Below are 16607 nucleotides of genomic sequence, written 5' to 3'. Positions count from 1 at the left end.
GTCCTGGCTCCCTCCTGCTAGGCTGCAGCCAAGGCCTCAGTTTCTATCTATCTCCTTCATTAGGTTTTCTTTAATTACCCCTTGAATATGCCATCTGTTTCCTGCTGGGGCCTGACCCACAGAAGGACTAGTCTGATTTATTCACCAATGTACACCTGGCAACTAGCAGAGTGCCTGGCACATGGTAGACACTCAATAAATATTTGTTGAACACATGAATATAAAACAACTCAGAATCAAAAATTTAAAACATCTTTCTCTTCTCCATTCTTTTTGTTTCCAAAAAGATCTCGATCAAACTCTGGTATAGAGAATAGATAAAACAATGTGACTGGGGTTGAGGGTAGATGGAGTAGCCTACCAGCATGGCCCCCTCCTAAATTGCTACTCTAGAAACCCAGTACATTAGAGATATATTTTGGACAGATGCCATGTGGGAGGATGTGGCATCTTACATAGTTTCAGTAATTGAGGTACACAATATTAGGGGCTGAGTTCAGACTAAATGATGTTTACAACTGCATGTTTCCAGGAAGACTTTGAGTTCATCTCTGGAAGACAATAGGAGTAGGAGTGGGAATGGAAATGGTGCTTTATGAACTCACTAAGAGGATTTGAAATTCTTCTTTTGCAGCAGTCTCTGGGCTCAGAGGAAGCTGGAATAAAAGATGTCCTCTGATTTGATGTGTTTCATCCAGTATTGCCAGATAAAGGTGTGTCATCCAGATTCCCCTACCCTAACGTGCCCCTATATTAAATAGCTTCAGAAGGCAGAAAGTGACAGAGGAAGCCACCTGCTTCTTAGGTAGTCCTAACTCCTGAGTAGAAAGAGAGGCACAATGGGTGACAGAGGACCTGGACATGTATGACTCATGGTTCACTCAGGGCTGCTGAGCCTTGGGTTGTATAAAGGGGAGCTTGATGGGAAGCTCAGGCCAGGTTCGAATTTTTTTCCTGGGAGGGGAGCCAGAGTTTGAAACAGATCTGCAGCCAAGGGCCTGGCTGGGCTTGTTCCAGGAGCTGATAATGATCTCAGTGGAAAACTTCCACTGTTGTACTCTCCTCATTGTCTTCCTCACTTAGGGACCAAAGCTGGGCCTGTTTCTCATCCATAGACTCAAAGAACAAATTAACTCCTTTAAGCTGTGGCAAATGGGAATTCTCTGTGAAGTTAATTGATACTGGGGTGGGGGGCCAGGGGGATCCTGCAGGAAGGCTGAGCTCTGTGAGCTGACAGTCTACTTTCTCACATGTGAAGGCTGGGCTCTATTAGCATTAATAGGTGTTACATGGGCATAATTAGGCCACAGATTCTTGTAGCCTCTTTTGACTCAGACAAGGCTGGAAATCAGATTCAAGGAGACAAGGCTCATCTTTCTGGCTGCAAGCATTCCTAGAAATGCAAGCAAAGTGCTCCCCAGTTATGGGTGTCAACGTGAGTCTGGATCATTAACATGTACAGAATTGCCAAATCTCACACTCATCCATTGAGGCTAGTTTTTGCCTTCTATCCCCTTCTATTAGAATGATTCCTGAGTTCTGGTCAATCTTCCTTCTCCCTGTTAAGTGAGCAATGGGCCGAGACAGAGTTAAGAGGAAGATGGCAGGAGGTCATGGTACCAAATAATACAAGTAATAGTTACTCTCAAATAATGAATTTTCCACATACTGGGCAGGCGGTGAAGTGCTCCACGCATGTCACCCCACACCACCCAGCAGCCCCACTGCAGCAGACATTACATTTACTCAGGAAGCTGAGGGATTGAGAGATTTAAGCCACTTGCCTGAGTCACACAGCTAGAGAGGTGGTACGATTTCAACCAGGTCAACTGGGCCCTTAGGCACTAAGCATGAATGTGTGTTGCAGCTAGGGTCAGAGCAAGAAGCAAAAAAACCTCTTTCAGCTGCAGGTGGGGCTTCCGAAGCACCTAGCTGAGGAGTTCCCTTCCTGTAACGTCATACTCTCCTCAGATGTGGTGCAGAATGACTTCAAATGGGACTAAAGATTTCCAGTGGAATTCCCTGTGTCTGAGGCAGGCTTTCTCAGTCTTGGCACTGCTGGCTTATGGAGCTGGGTAATTCTTTGTTGACTGAGTGTAGGGGGATGATGTTTTGTGCACTGTAGGAGGTTTAGTGGCACCCTGATCTCTACCTACTAGAAGCCTGCAGTGTCCTGCACCCCAGTTATTACAACCAAAAATGTCTCCAAACTTTGAAGTGTTCCCTGGGTGGGAAAAATCACCACCCCTGGTAACCACCCCCACCCATCTCTGTTGAGAATCATTCATCTGGACCATTCTGTTTCCCCTGGAGTAGTGTTTGTGTATGTGTGTGTACTTTAGGCAAAGGGAATTTCCCCCCTCATCTTTTTACCTAGGATCCATTATTCAAGTATAAAGAAAGAAAAAGAGTGAGTTATTCTAGTCTGTTTCCTCTCCTCTCTCATTTCCAACTATGAGCTCAATCTGCTCCCCAAAGACTGAACTGGACTTTTCTGCCTTTTAAAATTGGCACATTTGATTTCAAAGGCAGCCATTGGGAAGTCTGCTGCTGCCAGGATGAGAAACCCTAGCAAGGTATGAGCTGCTCCTGCCAGGCAGTAGAGTCACTGCCAGGGATGCTGTCACCAAAAGCACAATGTCAGAATCAGAAACAAATCCCTGCAGGTGTCCTTGGACTGATAACACCCTCGGGGAGGGGGCAGATTTGAGTGGGTTGGAGAAATGATTTGAAGAAGAAAGAATACACAAGAATCCCTCAGACTTAGCACAGCTGAGAGTCAAGGATTTATTCCAAGTAAAGACCCAGAGAACAGAAATGCACAGAGGTACAGTCTCTACTCTGCTGGGCAAGAAGCAAAACGAATGAGTATTTTCCTCTATTCTTGTGCACAGGAAAAATAAGAGAGAAAAGAGGAGACAGGGTCTGAATAATCTGCAAAGCAGAGCACTATAATCCTTGGGTAACAAAGAGTTGAGAAAGGCAATTTTCTAGGAGAGAAAGAATGGGAGAAATATGCCTGCTTGAGATAAATGGATGGGGGAATTCTGGATGACATTTTTAAGCCATTAAAAGTTTTTGCACCAAGGAAAACACTAGGTGTTTTCTTAGTGACTTTGAAGTGGAAGACCCAGACTTTATCTTCTAAATGGTGCCCTGACCGTTTGTTCAGCCTGATTTGTGATAGCTGCCTCTCAGAGATGTGTCATGGTCTGATTTTGATTTGGGGTGGGCAGTCTGAAGGAGATTCTTGGCAGAACAGGACTGGGAATGATCACAGATCACACACACACACAAACACATACACACACACACACACACACACACACACACACACACACAGAGCTATCTGGGTGTTCAAGGTAATGCTGGTAGAAAACTGGGGAGAGTGAAACTTACTGGTGGAAACTATTCTAGGTTAAACAATCAAACACACAACAAACCAAGCTACCTTGAAATTTTATGCAACTTTGGGCTCATGACCTTTTGATTTTCACATTGATTCTAGAGTGGAAACAGGTCCTATTTCATGATTAGAGTGTTCTGTTGTCCACCTTTTCTGATGCATTCAGTGATGATTCCAAAACCACCAAATGCTCTTGGCAAGTAATACCCTCTTTCCTACTTAATCCATACTGTGTAATTAAGACACGTATCATCCATATGCTTCAGATAATGTGCTCTTAACTCACTAAGGTGCTATTTACTATCCCAAGAGTGATTTGATGTCAGGGACATCTTCAGAAATTTTGAGAGGAGATATAATCCACTTTTTCTTTTGTCTCAGCAGGAGGCTAGACTCAGGGCTGAGAAGAGGCAGTGTAGGTCAGATACAAGTTCTAACTACAGGCAAGCTCATGAGTATGGTACCTCACCCAGATATAAGATGAGGAGTCTGGGTTTCCTTAGCTCACGGGTCCTCAAACTTAGTGAACCTATGAGTTCTCTGGGGACATGTGTTCGAAATGTTGATTGCTGAGTCTGAGCCCTGAGAGATTCTGTTTGTGGGTGTGGGATGTGGCCCAAGAATGTGCATGATTGACAAGCATCCTGGATGAACGTAGCGTAGGTGATCCTTGGAATACTCAGATTGATGGAGTGGACAGTTTACTGTTTACATGGAGAAATAAGACTCCCCAAAGCTAGCTTTAGGCTGCTTGTACTAGGAAGTGGGGTTTTAGTTATGTTAGTTTTCCGCTGCTCTGGGAGGCACTTTACTTACAGACAGAGGAGGGGAGGTGATGGTCAGTGCAGAATCGCTCGTAAGTCTCATATGACCACTAGAACACTGTGGGAGGGAGATGCTAAAGAAGTTTTGCCAAGTGGCCAGGTAGGAAGGTCAAGGATCTAGCCGTGAGACAAGATATTTAGAAGGGTTATGTTTATAAAAAAGGAGGTCAAAACAGTATATTTTGTTGATGGCAGACAAAGGAAATCAGGATTTAAATACAGATCATTTTAAAAAAACTGCCTATATGTCCAATTCTGGAGGTGTAGTAACACCCATTCAATTGAATATTAAGGCAGTCATTAAAAATGATGGTTCCAAAAGCCACAAAATAAGCTAAAGACAGAATGCCAATGAAGAAATGCAGGCCACAAACTATTCACTATGTTTACAACCAAGTTAGAGAAAAATAATGAACTAATACATAGGGAAGAAACTTGAAAATTCATGAAAATATGAACACTGGTCAAGTGGTGAGATTTGGGGGATATTTTCTCTATTTCTACCTTTTTCCAGAATTTTTCTTTTCTGTGTTTTCTTTACTCTCCATATTTTAAAAAATAAATGGCTTGAGTTTTAAAGCCATTTCCAAGTGGATAGAGCTTTCTCATTTCCCTTTATGAGATTAATAAATTCAAAAGTTCCAAGAGAAATGTTCACACATTCTTAAAGAAATTCACTCTATAAAATCTTGCACCAGTCTGAGGAACCCATCACGGCACACCATGCCCCAACCCCACCACTGCCAGCCTCCACCCTGGACCTATTTTCCAGTGTTGTCTTTTCAGTAATAAAGTGAATAAAATCAGCAATCTTTTCTGCGTGTCGGCAGCCATGGTTACTGACTTGGGTATAGATGACTGCTCAAGCCCAAGGAGGTTATAAATAAGCCTTTCAAACAGTTATCAAAAACCAGGACACTGGAAAAATTTCTCTGGGCCCAGAAAACGTCAGTGAGACTACAACATTGTAGCAGGGCTATATCGCCTGCTCTGGGCTGAGCTCTCTTCCAACTGTCCACTGATCCCCTGTTCTCCCACCTTGCTCTGACATTGTCCTCGGCTTCCCACATGCCAGAAAAGCAAAGCGAAAAAAGAAAGGAGTGACAGATTCTCCTGGGACTTTCACTCTGCTGGTATTCTTCTGGCCCCTGGTCTGTGAGCTAGGGGTGATGTTCAGATGAAATGCCAACAACAGGGCACAGCTTCCTTGGGAATCCATGGGACCAGTCAGAAGGTGCTCCTTAGGATGTACTAAACATTGAGTGAGAAGGCTGGGCTCCATCCAATCTCTCCCTTCAAAATATCTCCTCATAACCTGAAACCCCTATATTAAAATCACCACAGGCTATACCCCAAAGACCAGAGCTTTGTCTCCAGAAAACCATAGCTAAAATACATAATGGGTGTTTGATGTTAAATTCAAATATGGTGGGGCTTTTAGAGGAAGGGATCAGATAAAAATGTCAGTCCTGGATGGATGGGATACCTATGGTGCAGGAACAGATGCCTGTGGTTTCACCTCCTTGCAGTGTAATCCCTCTTCCTTTGAAAACATGACCTTGATTTCCCTTTGAACATCTTCCTTCTCCATTGTCAGTCCTGAAGTTTTGATGGGTTTGACCTCATTGCCTCGTTCCTGGGATGGGACAAGACTCAGGCCTGACCTGTTGGAGCTATCATTCTCCTGGCCACAGTGGTTTGTTTAAGAATTGTTGGATGCCCAAAGTCAGGCAAATGAGACTCAATTCTGGTACTCTTGGTGACACTACTAGGGAAGATCAATTCTTTTTACCCTTCACCTGATGCTGATGGACATTGGCCTGCAGTGACTGACAGCCATCCTGGCTATCCCTGGGAAGAGGCTGCCTGAGAATGAAACCAGTGTACAGGGAAAAAGAACTGAGAGACAGAAAGAAACCAAGTCCTGATGACATCATTTGGGCTCCTGGAACTAAAGATCTGTGAAGTTTGAAGTTACTTGATCAAAAAATGTTTGTTTACACCCATTGGAGTTAGAATTCTGACACTTCCAAACAAAAGAGTTCTGCGATACCAATGAACAAAGGCAATCTCTATGCATTTCCCAAGTGTATCCCAGGCTGGCCCTCCAGTCAATGGATAGGACTCCAGGTGAGCTCTAGGTTTTAAAATCTGTGATTCCAGACTGGACCACACATCTTCCCCAGTGACGGGAATGAACAAAAAGATCTGGGCCACACAATTCATGAGCACATCTGAGGTGTGGCCCATCAAGTAATGGGTGCCAGCTGGTTAGGAGGTTTTACCCAATTATTTAAATAAAGAAATTGGGTTAGAGGACGGTTATCCAAGTTATGCAGAAGAATAGTAGACCTGTCCCTTCCTTAAATTAAATATAGAAATGTTTTGCATTACAAGGATTGAAAAACATTTCAGACATTCTTGGTAAACTCAGTGGTTCCAGTTGTTGCTTTATATCCTCATGTTGTTGTTTTCTGGTTCTTCCCAGTTTGCCAGCAATGGTGAAAAATTACCTTGTTACCTTGTGGTACTGCACAACTAAGGTTCCCTTGCCAAGGTGTGTAGATGAGGTGTGTAAATGGCATGGCCTTGACACAACAATGCAGCACTGATCAAAGAAGGCAGGAAGCCCTTTCAGATTCCTGCTCCATGTCTCCAATTATTCAGGCCAATAACACATGCGCTTGCAGTTGATGCTGGCCTGAGTAAAAAATCACAGAGTAGGCAAACCTTTATCTATTGCTAATTTTTTCATATCTATTTTCCTCTGTCTCCCAGGACCCACTCCCCTTGGACACTGTAAACCTCTGTCAACTTCCTCTCCTAAGTCACTGTCTATCCATCCTCTTATTTTGGACTTTGCCATTAACCTTCACCTCTAGCCTGGGCTACAAAGCCCCAAATTGCCTCCTAACAGGTCTCTCTGCATCAGCAGTTGCCCTTTTCCAATCAATTCCCCACACAGCAGCTGAAGCCATCTTTTCAAAATGCAAATTGGATCATGTCACCTCCCTCACTGCAGGGCCTGACATTTTAAGGGCTTTCCATTGCCCTTATTAGAAAGGCCTATACCCTTAATATAACCCTAAATGGCTCTGCACCATCTGGCCCTTGCTTTCCTTCCCAGTCTTATTACTCTATGTGCTCACCCAGCCATGGGACCTTCTGTCAACGCTTCATATATTCCTACCACAGGGCCTTTGCACATGCTGCTCCTGCTGCCTGGAAGGCCCCTTCCCTTATCCCTGAGGCACCACTTTTTCAGGATATCTTTTGACTCAGCCACATCCCTCTTTGTAAGCCCTTGCAGCCTCACACTTACTTATATCATAAAATTGCATGGTTACTGTCTATCAACTTCACTAGACTGTGAGGTACAAGAGGGCAAGGCCCATGTCCAATTCAGCTCAGCACTGCATTCCCAGCACCTTGCATAGGTGGCACCTACAAATACTAATACCAACCAGTATTCAATGAGCACTTAGAGTGTGTTAGACACTGTTCTAAATTCTTTATATGAACTCACTCATTTAATTCACATTACAACCCTGAAAAGTAAGGTCACTCCATTTCAAAGATGAGGATAGTGAGGTGCAGAATAGATAAATCAGTTGCCCAAGGTCACAGAGCTATTAAACTAGAAGTCCAGTTTTCAGCTCTGGCATACTGGTCTACAGCCCATGCTCTCATACTATTCTGCTATAACTCACAGGGTAGGCGCTCATGTCATATTTGCTGAGTGAATCAAAAAACAAACAGAAATGTTCTTTCTCCTTCCCTCACTCCCATCCTTACCTGGAGGTACTTCCTATAGGACCCAGCTCTCTATGACCAACCACCCCTTACAGAATGTGGCTGATCCTCAAGGAATGGTCAAGTTCCCAGCCTCGTCATTCCACACCAGCATCCTTCACCAGGGACCAGCTCACAGTTTCCGGTTGTCCTGTGGTGTGGCCTCTGCCTAAGGCAGCCAGTTCCAATTCCAGCTCTAGTATACACCTGGTCCCAGTGTGTGACTTGAGCCCTGACCTCTAATTTGCAACGAATGCCTTTGTCCCCCGCTCTCTCCTTGGTGTCTCTTGCCCAGGCACCAGCCCCTGGACCATCTCTGCTTGTCTGCCTTGTCTTTCCTACCTCTGACCTTGGCACATCATCTTGGACTGCCACCTCTGACTTCTGTCATTCACAGTTGTGCTCTCATGCTTCTCTTTAGCATTGTCAGAGTCAAACAGACAAATCAACAAGCCAGCTGCCACAGGAGAGAATATGCCTATCCCTTCAGCTAAAGCCACTGTGCAAATCTGACTGTGATTACGACCCTTCTTGTGAGGAATATCAGGCCAGTTAAGTGCATGGCTTTGCAGTCAATCACACCTGGGATCAAGTCCTGGCTATTAAGCCCTGGCCATCTGTGGTGACTATAAAAAGGTTACTTCTATGAACCTTAGTGTACCCATCTGTAAAATGGGTATAATGATCAGATTTATCTTACAGCATTTAAAGAGGCATTCTACATGAAGCCGTTAGCATGTCAGGTCATAGCCACTGGTCTATTATGATTATCATTGGTTACACTCAACATCAGCAGCAGCAGTACATTTACCATGGTCATTCACATCGGCCATAGCACAGTGTTGAAGGGCATAAGCTCTGGAGCTAGAAGGCCCAAGTTTAAATCCTGCTCTTCTACTTCCAAGCAATGTGGCCTTGGGCTACTCAGCCTCTCAGTGTCTCATGTATACCATTTGTAAAATGGGAATAACAACTGTGTCTGCCTCATAGGATTGTTGTGAGGACTGAGTGAGTTTAGTTTATGGAAAATGCTTAGAAAAAATCCAGTCCATATAAACACTCAATGTTAGTTGTTCTTGATGTTGTTATTATTTCTACTTCAATGCTATGATTACACAGGCTGCAAGCTGCTTTAGAGGCATGTTTAGGGACTGGCAAAGTTAAAGCGCTTCTGCAAGGCTCCTGCATTGCGGTGGTATAAATGCTGGCTGTGCCTGCCTGACTCACTCTGTGTGAGCATAAGGGATGAATTGTGTTTTCCAAGGAGAAGGGACTGTACACTCCCAGTTCTAGACACATTGGGAGGGGCCAAAGCCTAGATCTGAGGCTGACAAGCCACTGGAGCTATCCGTTTTTTTCAGATCTGTTCTGAGGAAAAATGCTGCCCACAGAAAGTTCACACTTCATGCCAGATTAAACACTACAGACTTATTCAATAATATAAGTTACTGACCATGGAAGAAAAAAGAATCCATCATCTTGAAATCTAGCTTTATCTGAAAGATCGAGGTGCTTTCACTAAGCCTTTTATGGCACGTACCTGGTATTCAGACTGTGATTCTAGGATTTAAATATATGCAGATAGTTTAGAATGCTATTTAAAAAAAAACTACTGAATTTTCTAGCAAAATTCAAATGTTAACAGTGAGGGATAGCAGCAAAAACACCAACTTTCCAAGTCTATTCCTTGGTGTATGTGTGTGTAGTGTAGGATGTGAAAGGCTATTCAAGGTCTGCTCCAATGGGGAATGATGAAGCTGTGCTTAGAATATCAGCCACCATCTTTCTTCGACACTGTCGTATCTGACAGAACCACAGAAACACACTTTCTTTAATTCCCTGTTTTTCATGGTTTTCTCAAGCTGGTTAGGAAAAAAGAAGCCTGCAGGAGTATTTTCCTTTATTTTTTTTTTGAGAAATTCTTGCTCTGTCAAAAGGCTGGAGTGCAGTGGTGTGATCCTAGCTCACTGAAACTTCCGCCTCCTGGGTTCAAGTGATTCTTGTGCCTCAGCCTCCCAAGAAGCTGGAACTACAACTACAGTCATCCACCACCATGCCTGGCTAATTTTTGTATTTTTAGTAGAGACAGGGTTTTGCCATGTTGGCGAGGCTGGTCTCTAACTTCTGGCCTCAAGTGATCCACCTGCCTTGGCCTCCCAAAGTGTTGGGATTACAGGTGTGAGCCACTATGCCTCGCCCATGCAGGAGTATTTTCAAATCTGAAATGCAAACCTGCACAGCTGGTGGATGGTGGGAGAAGTTAGTAGCCACAACAGGCTTAGGGGCCAAAACTATGAATCAGTGTGTTTGGGAGGAGAAAGAATTAATAAAAAGTAGCAGGTAATCATTATAGAAGGTCATATGTGTCAAAGACTATATTAATGATTTTAAATGCATTTATCATTTAATGCTCACCAAAGCTATACAAAGGAAGTACTATAGGAACACTTTTATCCATTTATTCACAACATTCCATGGATGAGGAAATTGAGTTTTACAGAGTTTAAGTGACTTGTTCAAGGCCACACAACTCCTAAATGATGAAGGTTTGATCTCATCCCAGCAAGTGTGACTCCAGAACTGGTAATCCTAACCATTAATTAATCAGAAAGACAAAAAATTAGGGCTCCTGTAAGAACTTCAGAGACTAATGATGGTTTAATATCATGCCCATCTTATCAGTTCACCCGGTCATCTGCACCTTCTAGCAGGGTCACCACTAGCCACAGGAGGCTACTGAAATTTAAATGAATTAAAATTAAATAAAATTTAAACTTCAGGCCATTGCTGTTGAGTACTTAAAATGTGACTAGTGCAACTAATGGCCTGAAATTTTAATTCCATTTAATTTTAATTCATTTAAATTTCCACAGCCCCATATGGCTGCCATATTAGACAGTGTTGATCTCAGGAGTTTTTTTTCCCTCAGTTTTATCAGACATGGTCAGGGTTGCTTCCTAAAAATCTGAGGCAAAGGGGCATTAGTTGCTTTGCCCAAGGATCCTAGAAAATCACGAGAGTAAATCTCCCATGATGTCTTCTTTAGGAATGGAAACTGCGTCCACTCCCTCCTTAGGAATGGAAACTCAGTGTCTTCCTCACTTGCTCTTTCCAACATTCCTCAACTTCTAGCCCTCCTGATTTCCTCATGAGCCACAAGGTGAGGATGATATAGTCAGAGCAGACACATCTCCCCTCAGACAATGGTGCACATCAGCCTCAGCAGAGATCTGCTTAACATGCAGATTCCTGGGCCCCACCTCTGTAGAGTTCTGATACAAGCGGTTAGGGGGAGGCCCAGGAGCCTATGTTTGAATCAAGCACCCCCATGATTCTAATGCAGGTGGTCTAGCTTTCAGAAACTCTGCTTCAGAGGCTGAAGTATATATTTATCTGCTGTCCTCTTAAATAATTATAGCACATAAATCTTTCGAGAATAACATAACCTGGGCTGGAAGCCAGGCAGTCATCACTCTGCACTAATTGCTCACTTCTAAGACATGAGGCAAGGCGCTTAGTCACCAAGGCCTCATTTTTTTTTTTTTTTTCCATCTGAAACATGGGGATGAGGATATCTACTCTTTGTTCTGGGACAAATAGGAACACAGATGTGGACATATTTGAGGAGGATAGAAAGTAAAACCCACTGCATGGACAAGCTACAATTCAGAACCTCGTTTTGTTTGTCCAGCAGAGTTGAAATAGATTTCATATTTTAAAAAGTCCACATTTTAACTTCTCTGGAAAAATTGGAAGATCTGACAGGATGGGGTTCATATTAGATTGGCAGCCTGGCGTGATCAAGAGCAAGGTTCTGGAATCATATGCACAGGTTCAAATCCCTGCTCTACCACTCTACAAGCTGAGTGACTTTGGGTGAGTCCCTCAATCTCTCCATTTCTCAGTTTCTTCAACTCTGAAATGAGAATCATAACAATATTCCTCCCTCACAGTGTTATGACAATGTAATTAAGCAAGCTAATATTTATAACGTGCTTAGAACAATGTTTGACACATTGCAAGAGCTATATAAGGGTTAGGTGGATACATAAATATCCCAGCACATGGCAACAAGCAGCTGGAGCTGAGCAGTGGTTGTCCCCTTCAAATGGGGCTAACATTATCACTGTCTCTATCCAGACACCATCGACTACGGAATCCTTGCTATAAGGGGCAAATGTATGTCTCCCTCCTCTGGTACCTTGCCCACAAAGGGGCAGATATACTTAGAGCATCTTGGAGCACTACTCTTCTCAAGCTGTCAGTGGTGAAGGACCAGTTTCTTTTTATTTTCAATCCCTTGTGGACTGACATATGGCCCCGATGAGCATGTCTGAGACACAGCACAAAGCACAAAGAGCTCAGTATGTGAGTTCTATAACACCCTGATTGGTCTATACTCTCATTAATAAGACAAGCCTGCTGAACACGCACTTGGATGTCACCGCAACATTGAACATGTTCGATGTTTCTAAACACTTTTAGTTTCTAAACACTAAAACTCTAAAGAGTTTCTAAACACTTTTAGTTTCAGTACTAATCTCGCTGCTGATGGGTGATAGTTCTCAGCGAGTGTTATCCTCAGATTCTGCTTTAAGTAGCACCATCACAGAGAAAATCTATAGTACTCTATTTTTTTCCCACATTTAAAAATATTTTTAAAATAATATTTAAAATATTAAATAAATAATATTAAAAAAATTTTTTTTAGAGACAGGTTGTCACTCTGCTGCCCAGGCTGGAGTGCGGAAGTGGGATCATTGCTTAGTGCAGCCTCAACCTCCTGGGCTCAAGTGATCCTCCTGCTTTAGTCTCCTAAGTAGCTGGGACTATGATCATGTGCCACCAAGTCTAGCTAATTTTTATATATATATAAAAAACATACTTGTATATATTTTATCATATATATTAATTATATATTGCATATATATAATATATATGCAATAGGTTCAGAACAGTCTCAGAAGCTGTCATGGATGCTTTGGTGCCCCAAGCAGCACCAGGTTGGGGCAACTGGGCTCCAGGTGCTCTGAGTACTACCATCAGCTCATAGCTACACCTTCTCCACCTTCACATGGTACGAGGGGCAAACAAGTTCCCTTGGGCCTCTTCTATAACGGCATTAATCCTATGTATGAGGTCTCCACTCTCACGACATAGTCGTCTCCCAAAAGGCCCCATCTCCTAATGCCATCACCTTGGGATTTAGGATCTTAACTTAGGAATTTTGGGGAAAACACTCAGACCATAGCATTCTCTTTCTTTAATGCTGCCTTTGGCCAACAGGAGCTGCCTTGCCCTGAGCCCACATCCACAGTCTCATCCCCTTGTTACTCCTCAGCAGCCCAAAGCTGATGACCAACCGACATGATGGTACAAAACATCAGCCCCTTTGTCATAAGCAGCAATTGGCTCTATAGTGCAACTCATCTATCAGAGTCCCCTGTGGGATCAGGCAGAAGCCAGACCCCAGTGGAGACACCATTCCTCACTTGGCTCCTCCCCATGCCCCATCCTACTTCTCTCACCCTCCTTCTCCTGGGAGCACTCCCTCAATACATCACAGGCATCTGGACCCGTCTCAGGTTTTGTTTACAGGGAAGCCCATCAAAGACAGAAGCCATCCCAAACTTGGGTTTACCTTCCTCAGCAGCCTATTGGAAGAGGGCACATGGCAGAAACAACATTAAAATCCCGAGGACCAGGCCGGGCGTGGTGGCTCATGCCTGTTATCCCAGCACTTTGGGAGGTCGAGGCGGGTGGATCATGAGGTCAGGAGATCGAGACCATCCTGGCTAACATGGTGAAACCCCATGTCTACTCAAAATACAAGAAATTAGCCAGGCATGGTGGTGGGAGCCTGTAGTCCCAGCTACTTGGGAGGCTGAGGAAGGAGAATGGCATGAATCCAGGAGGCGGAGCTTACAGTGAGCCAAGATTGCACCACTGCACTCCAGCCTGGGCAACAGAGTGAGATTCCATTTCAAAAAACAAATTCTGAGGACCAGCATCCAGTTACCTAGAGATTAACCCTTGCTATCTGTTTTCGAGGTGAACAGAACCTACCTGTTGCATTAGACAGAGCCAGGGATTCCATGGAGCCCCGAGGGGTCTGCTCTGTGGGCGTCATGTCCTCTGTGTATTTCAGGGAACTGATTGGATGACGGGTCCGACACTGCTGAGTGGACATGCCCCCTTCCTCCTCCTCTTCCTCCTCATATTTGGGGACTTGGATGCTGCCTCGGGTCTCACTGAAACTCTGACTAGACATATCACTGTAGCTCTCCTGAGATCTCAGCCTCCCTGGGTAATAGTCTTCTCGGCATTCTTTGATGAAGCTGCCAGCATGTCCTGTCATGGCCAGTGACGAGCTCCTTTTAGGGTTGCTGAAGTGCTTGCCCCACATTTCGGGCTGGGCCCCAGCCCCTTGCCCTCCTGGACTGTAGGAAGTTCTGATGTTGCACTGGCTGAGGAGCTGCAGAGGGCTCTGAGACTGGTTCTGCTCCATCTTGTTCCCATAATGGTAGGGCTCTTCCCGGCTCCTCCAGATGGGGTCCCGGTTGAGACTGGGCGTCTGGCTGGACAGGCTGAGCATGTCCATTTGCAGTGACAGGGGATCTACATCGGCTGACAGCCGGTTGGAACTCACTTGCAGCTGGCTGTGCTGGTTCAGCATGGGCTCCTCCGTCTTGCCCTTGTTCTTGCCAATTTTGGCACTGCGCCGGGACTCCTTGGCCCTGGCGTTCTGGAAGGCGGAATCGGAGGAGTCAGAACCATTGGGGTCTTCCCCAGCACTGCAGGCCCGTGAGCAGAATATCTGGCCCTGCTTCGGGAGGAATGGCCGCCCCAGGAGGGATTTCTTGCAGTGAGCACAGCAGAAACAGGTCTCAGTGGCATGCCAATGTTGGCCGTCATAGGTCATTTGACCTTGGTCGATGCCTAAAATAATGAGAGACATTGGAGAGGCTGATGAGCTGCTCAGAGCCCTGCACTGGGACATGAAACACACTGCACCTTGGTTTGTCTTAGGATTCCAGGTGCGGCAGAATAAATTAATAAGTCAACAATCAGACTCCTATGTAAATGGTATTCATGTCCTATTACGAGAACTCCTTATTGTACCAGTATGCACCTTAACTCATTTGCTCCAAGCACAAAGACTCGAGGTTAAAATGACTTGTCTATGGATCCTTCTGCCTGGGACACATTTCCCCCTGACAAATAGCAATAGTAATACTAACATATGATCATGCCCTGCTTTAACAGCTTTATATATGTAAACTCATTTAATCACTCAACTCCTTGGGCTAGCTTTCTAATATTATTTGCAGTTTTCACATGAGAAAACAGAGGCAGATGAGGCTAAGTAACTTGCGTAGGGTAACACAACTAGGAACCAGAGACAAGATCTGTATCCAGGAAGTTTTATTCTCAACCATGACATTGATACTATCTCCTTCACTCTAGGTAGGCATCTGCTCAAAAGCCAACTCCTCTGAGAAGTCTTCCTGTCCACACTAATAGTGATTCTCCATTGCTCTCCACACTTACCTCCTGGAGTTTTCTTGATAGCATTAATACTGCTTTACATTTCAACAGTCTATATATGCATCTATTTATTATTTCTCTCCCCTGCTAAAAGTGAAGCTCTATGAGGACAGACTCATTAAGTTTCAACAACATCTCCAGGACCTGGAACATGGCTGGTGTATGACAGGGCTGTTTGCGTACAGATAGATTGAGTGAATCCTATTACTAGCATATGCTATTCCGATGGGTAAGTCATAGCAGCAACTCAGCGGATGCGATGGTGAATGTTTTCTCCAAAACTCCTAAGTTGAAATCCTAAATCCTAAAGTGATGGCTTTAGGAGATGGGGCTTTTTGGGAGGTCACGAGGTCATGAGAGTAGAGACCTCATGAATGAGATTAGTGCCCTTATAAAAGAAGGCCAAGGGAGCTCATTTGCCCCTTCCACCATACGAGGACTCTGCCAGAAGGCATCATCCAGGAAACAGAAAACAGGCCCTCAGCAGACACTGCATTTGCTGATGCCTTGAGTTTGAACTTCCCAGCCTTCAGGACTGTCAGCAATACATTTCTGTTTCTCAGGAGCCACCCAGTCTGTGCTATTCTGTTAAAGCAGTCTCAATGGACTTAGTGGGAGATAAAAATGTGGATTTCAACTCTTGTTAAGGAAAAATCTGCTTTTGGTAAAGAGAAACCTAGACATGGTATTGCCAAAGCTATTGCCCCTGTGGGAGCATGCGTACCCTTTGCTTAATTTCATCAGGAAAGGAAGAGGTACAGTTCCTCGCTGTGACAGGACTGTGCCAGGTTTATACAGCCTGGCCACACTGCTTACTAAGGGAGCCTCCCACAGCCTCGGGTGTTCTGCCTTCTCATCGTCTCTGCCCTCTTCTGGCTATAGGACTTCATCTCCCTGTGAGACACCATTTCCTGCCATCTTCAGGCCGTGAGCTTTGGGTGGGGCAAAAGCTGACCTGCGGCCCAACATAGGCCAGCAAAAAAAAAAAAAAAATCAGCTTTCCTGGCACCCAGGGACTGATTCAGGGGTGGGCAAGG

The 16607-nt window shown here is 44.4% G+C and overlaps 1 protein-coding gene across 5 annotated transcripts in view; it reads right to left on the bottom strand.

Moving 5' to 3' along the window:
• PRICKLE2 (prickle planar cell polarity protein 2) overlaps positions 1–16607 on the bottom strand; it is a 354501-nt gene that overhangs the window by 38976 nt on the left and 298918 nt on the right. For all 5 annotated transcript variants that reach the window (XM_007984889.3, XM_007984888.3, XM_007984891.3 and 2 more), the window contains one exon: positions 14089–14961. In XM_007984889.3, the coding sequence (XP_007983080.2) occupies positions 14089–14961 (873 nt within the window). The remainder of the gene's footprint in view (positions 1–14088; positions 14962–16607) is intronic.

This window comes from Chlorocebus sabaeus, chromosome 22, assembly GCF_047675955.1.
Source record: "Chlorocebus sabaeus isolate Y175 chromosome 22, mChlSab1.0.hap1, whole genome shotgun sequence".
Classification (NCBI taxonomy): Eukaryota; Metazoa; Chordata; class Mammalia; order Primates; family Cercopithecidae; genus Chlorocebus; species Chlorocebus sabaeus.
This window is presented reverse-complemented; position numbering and strand designations above follow the sequence as displayed.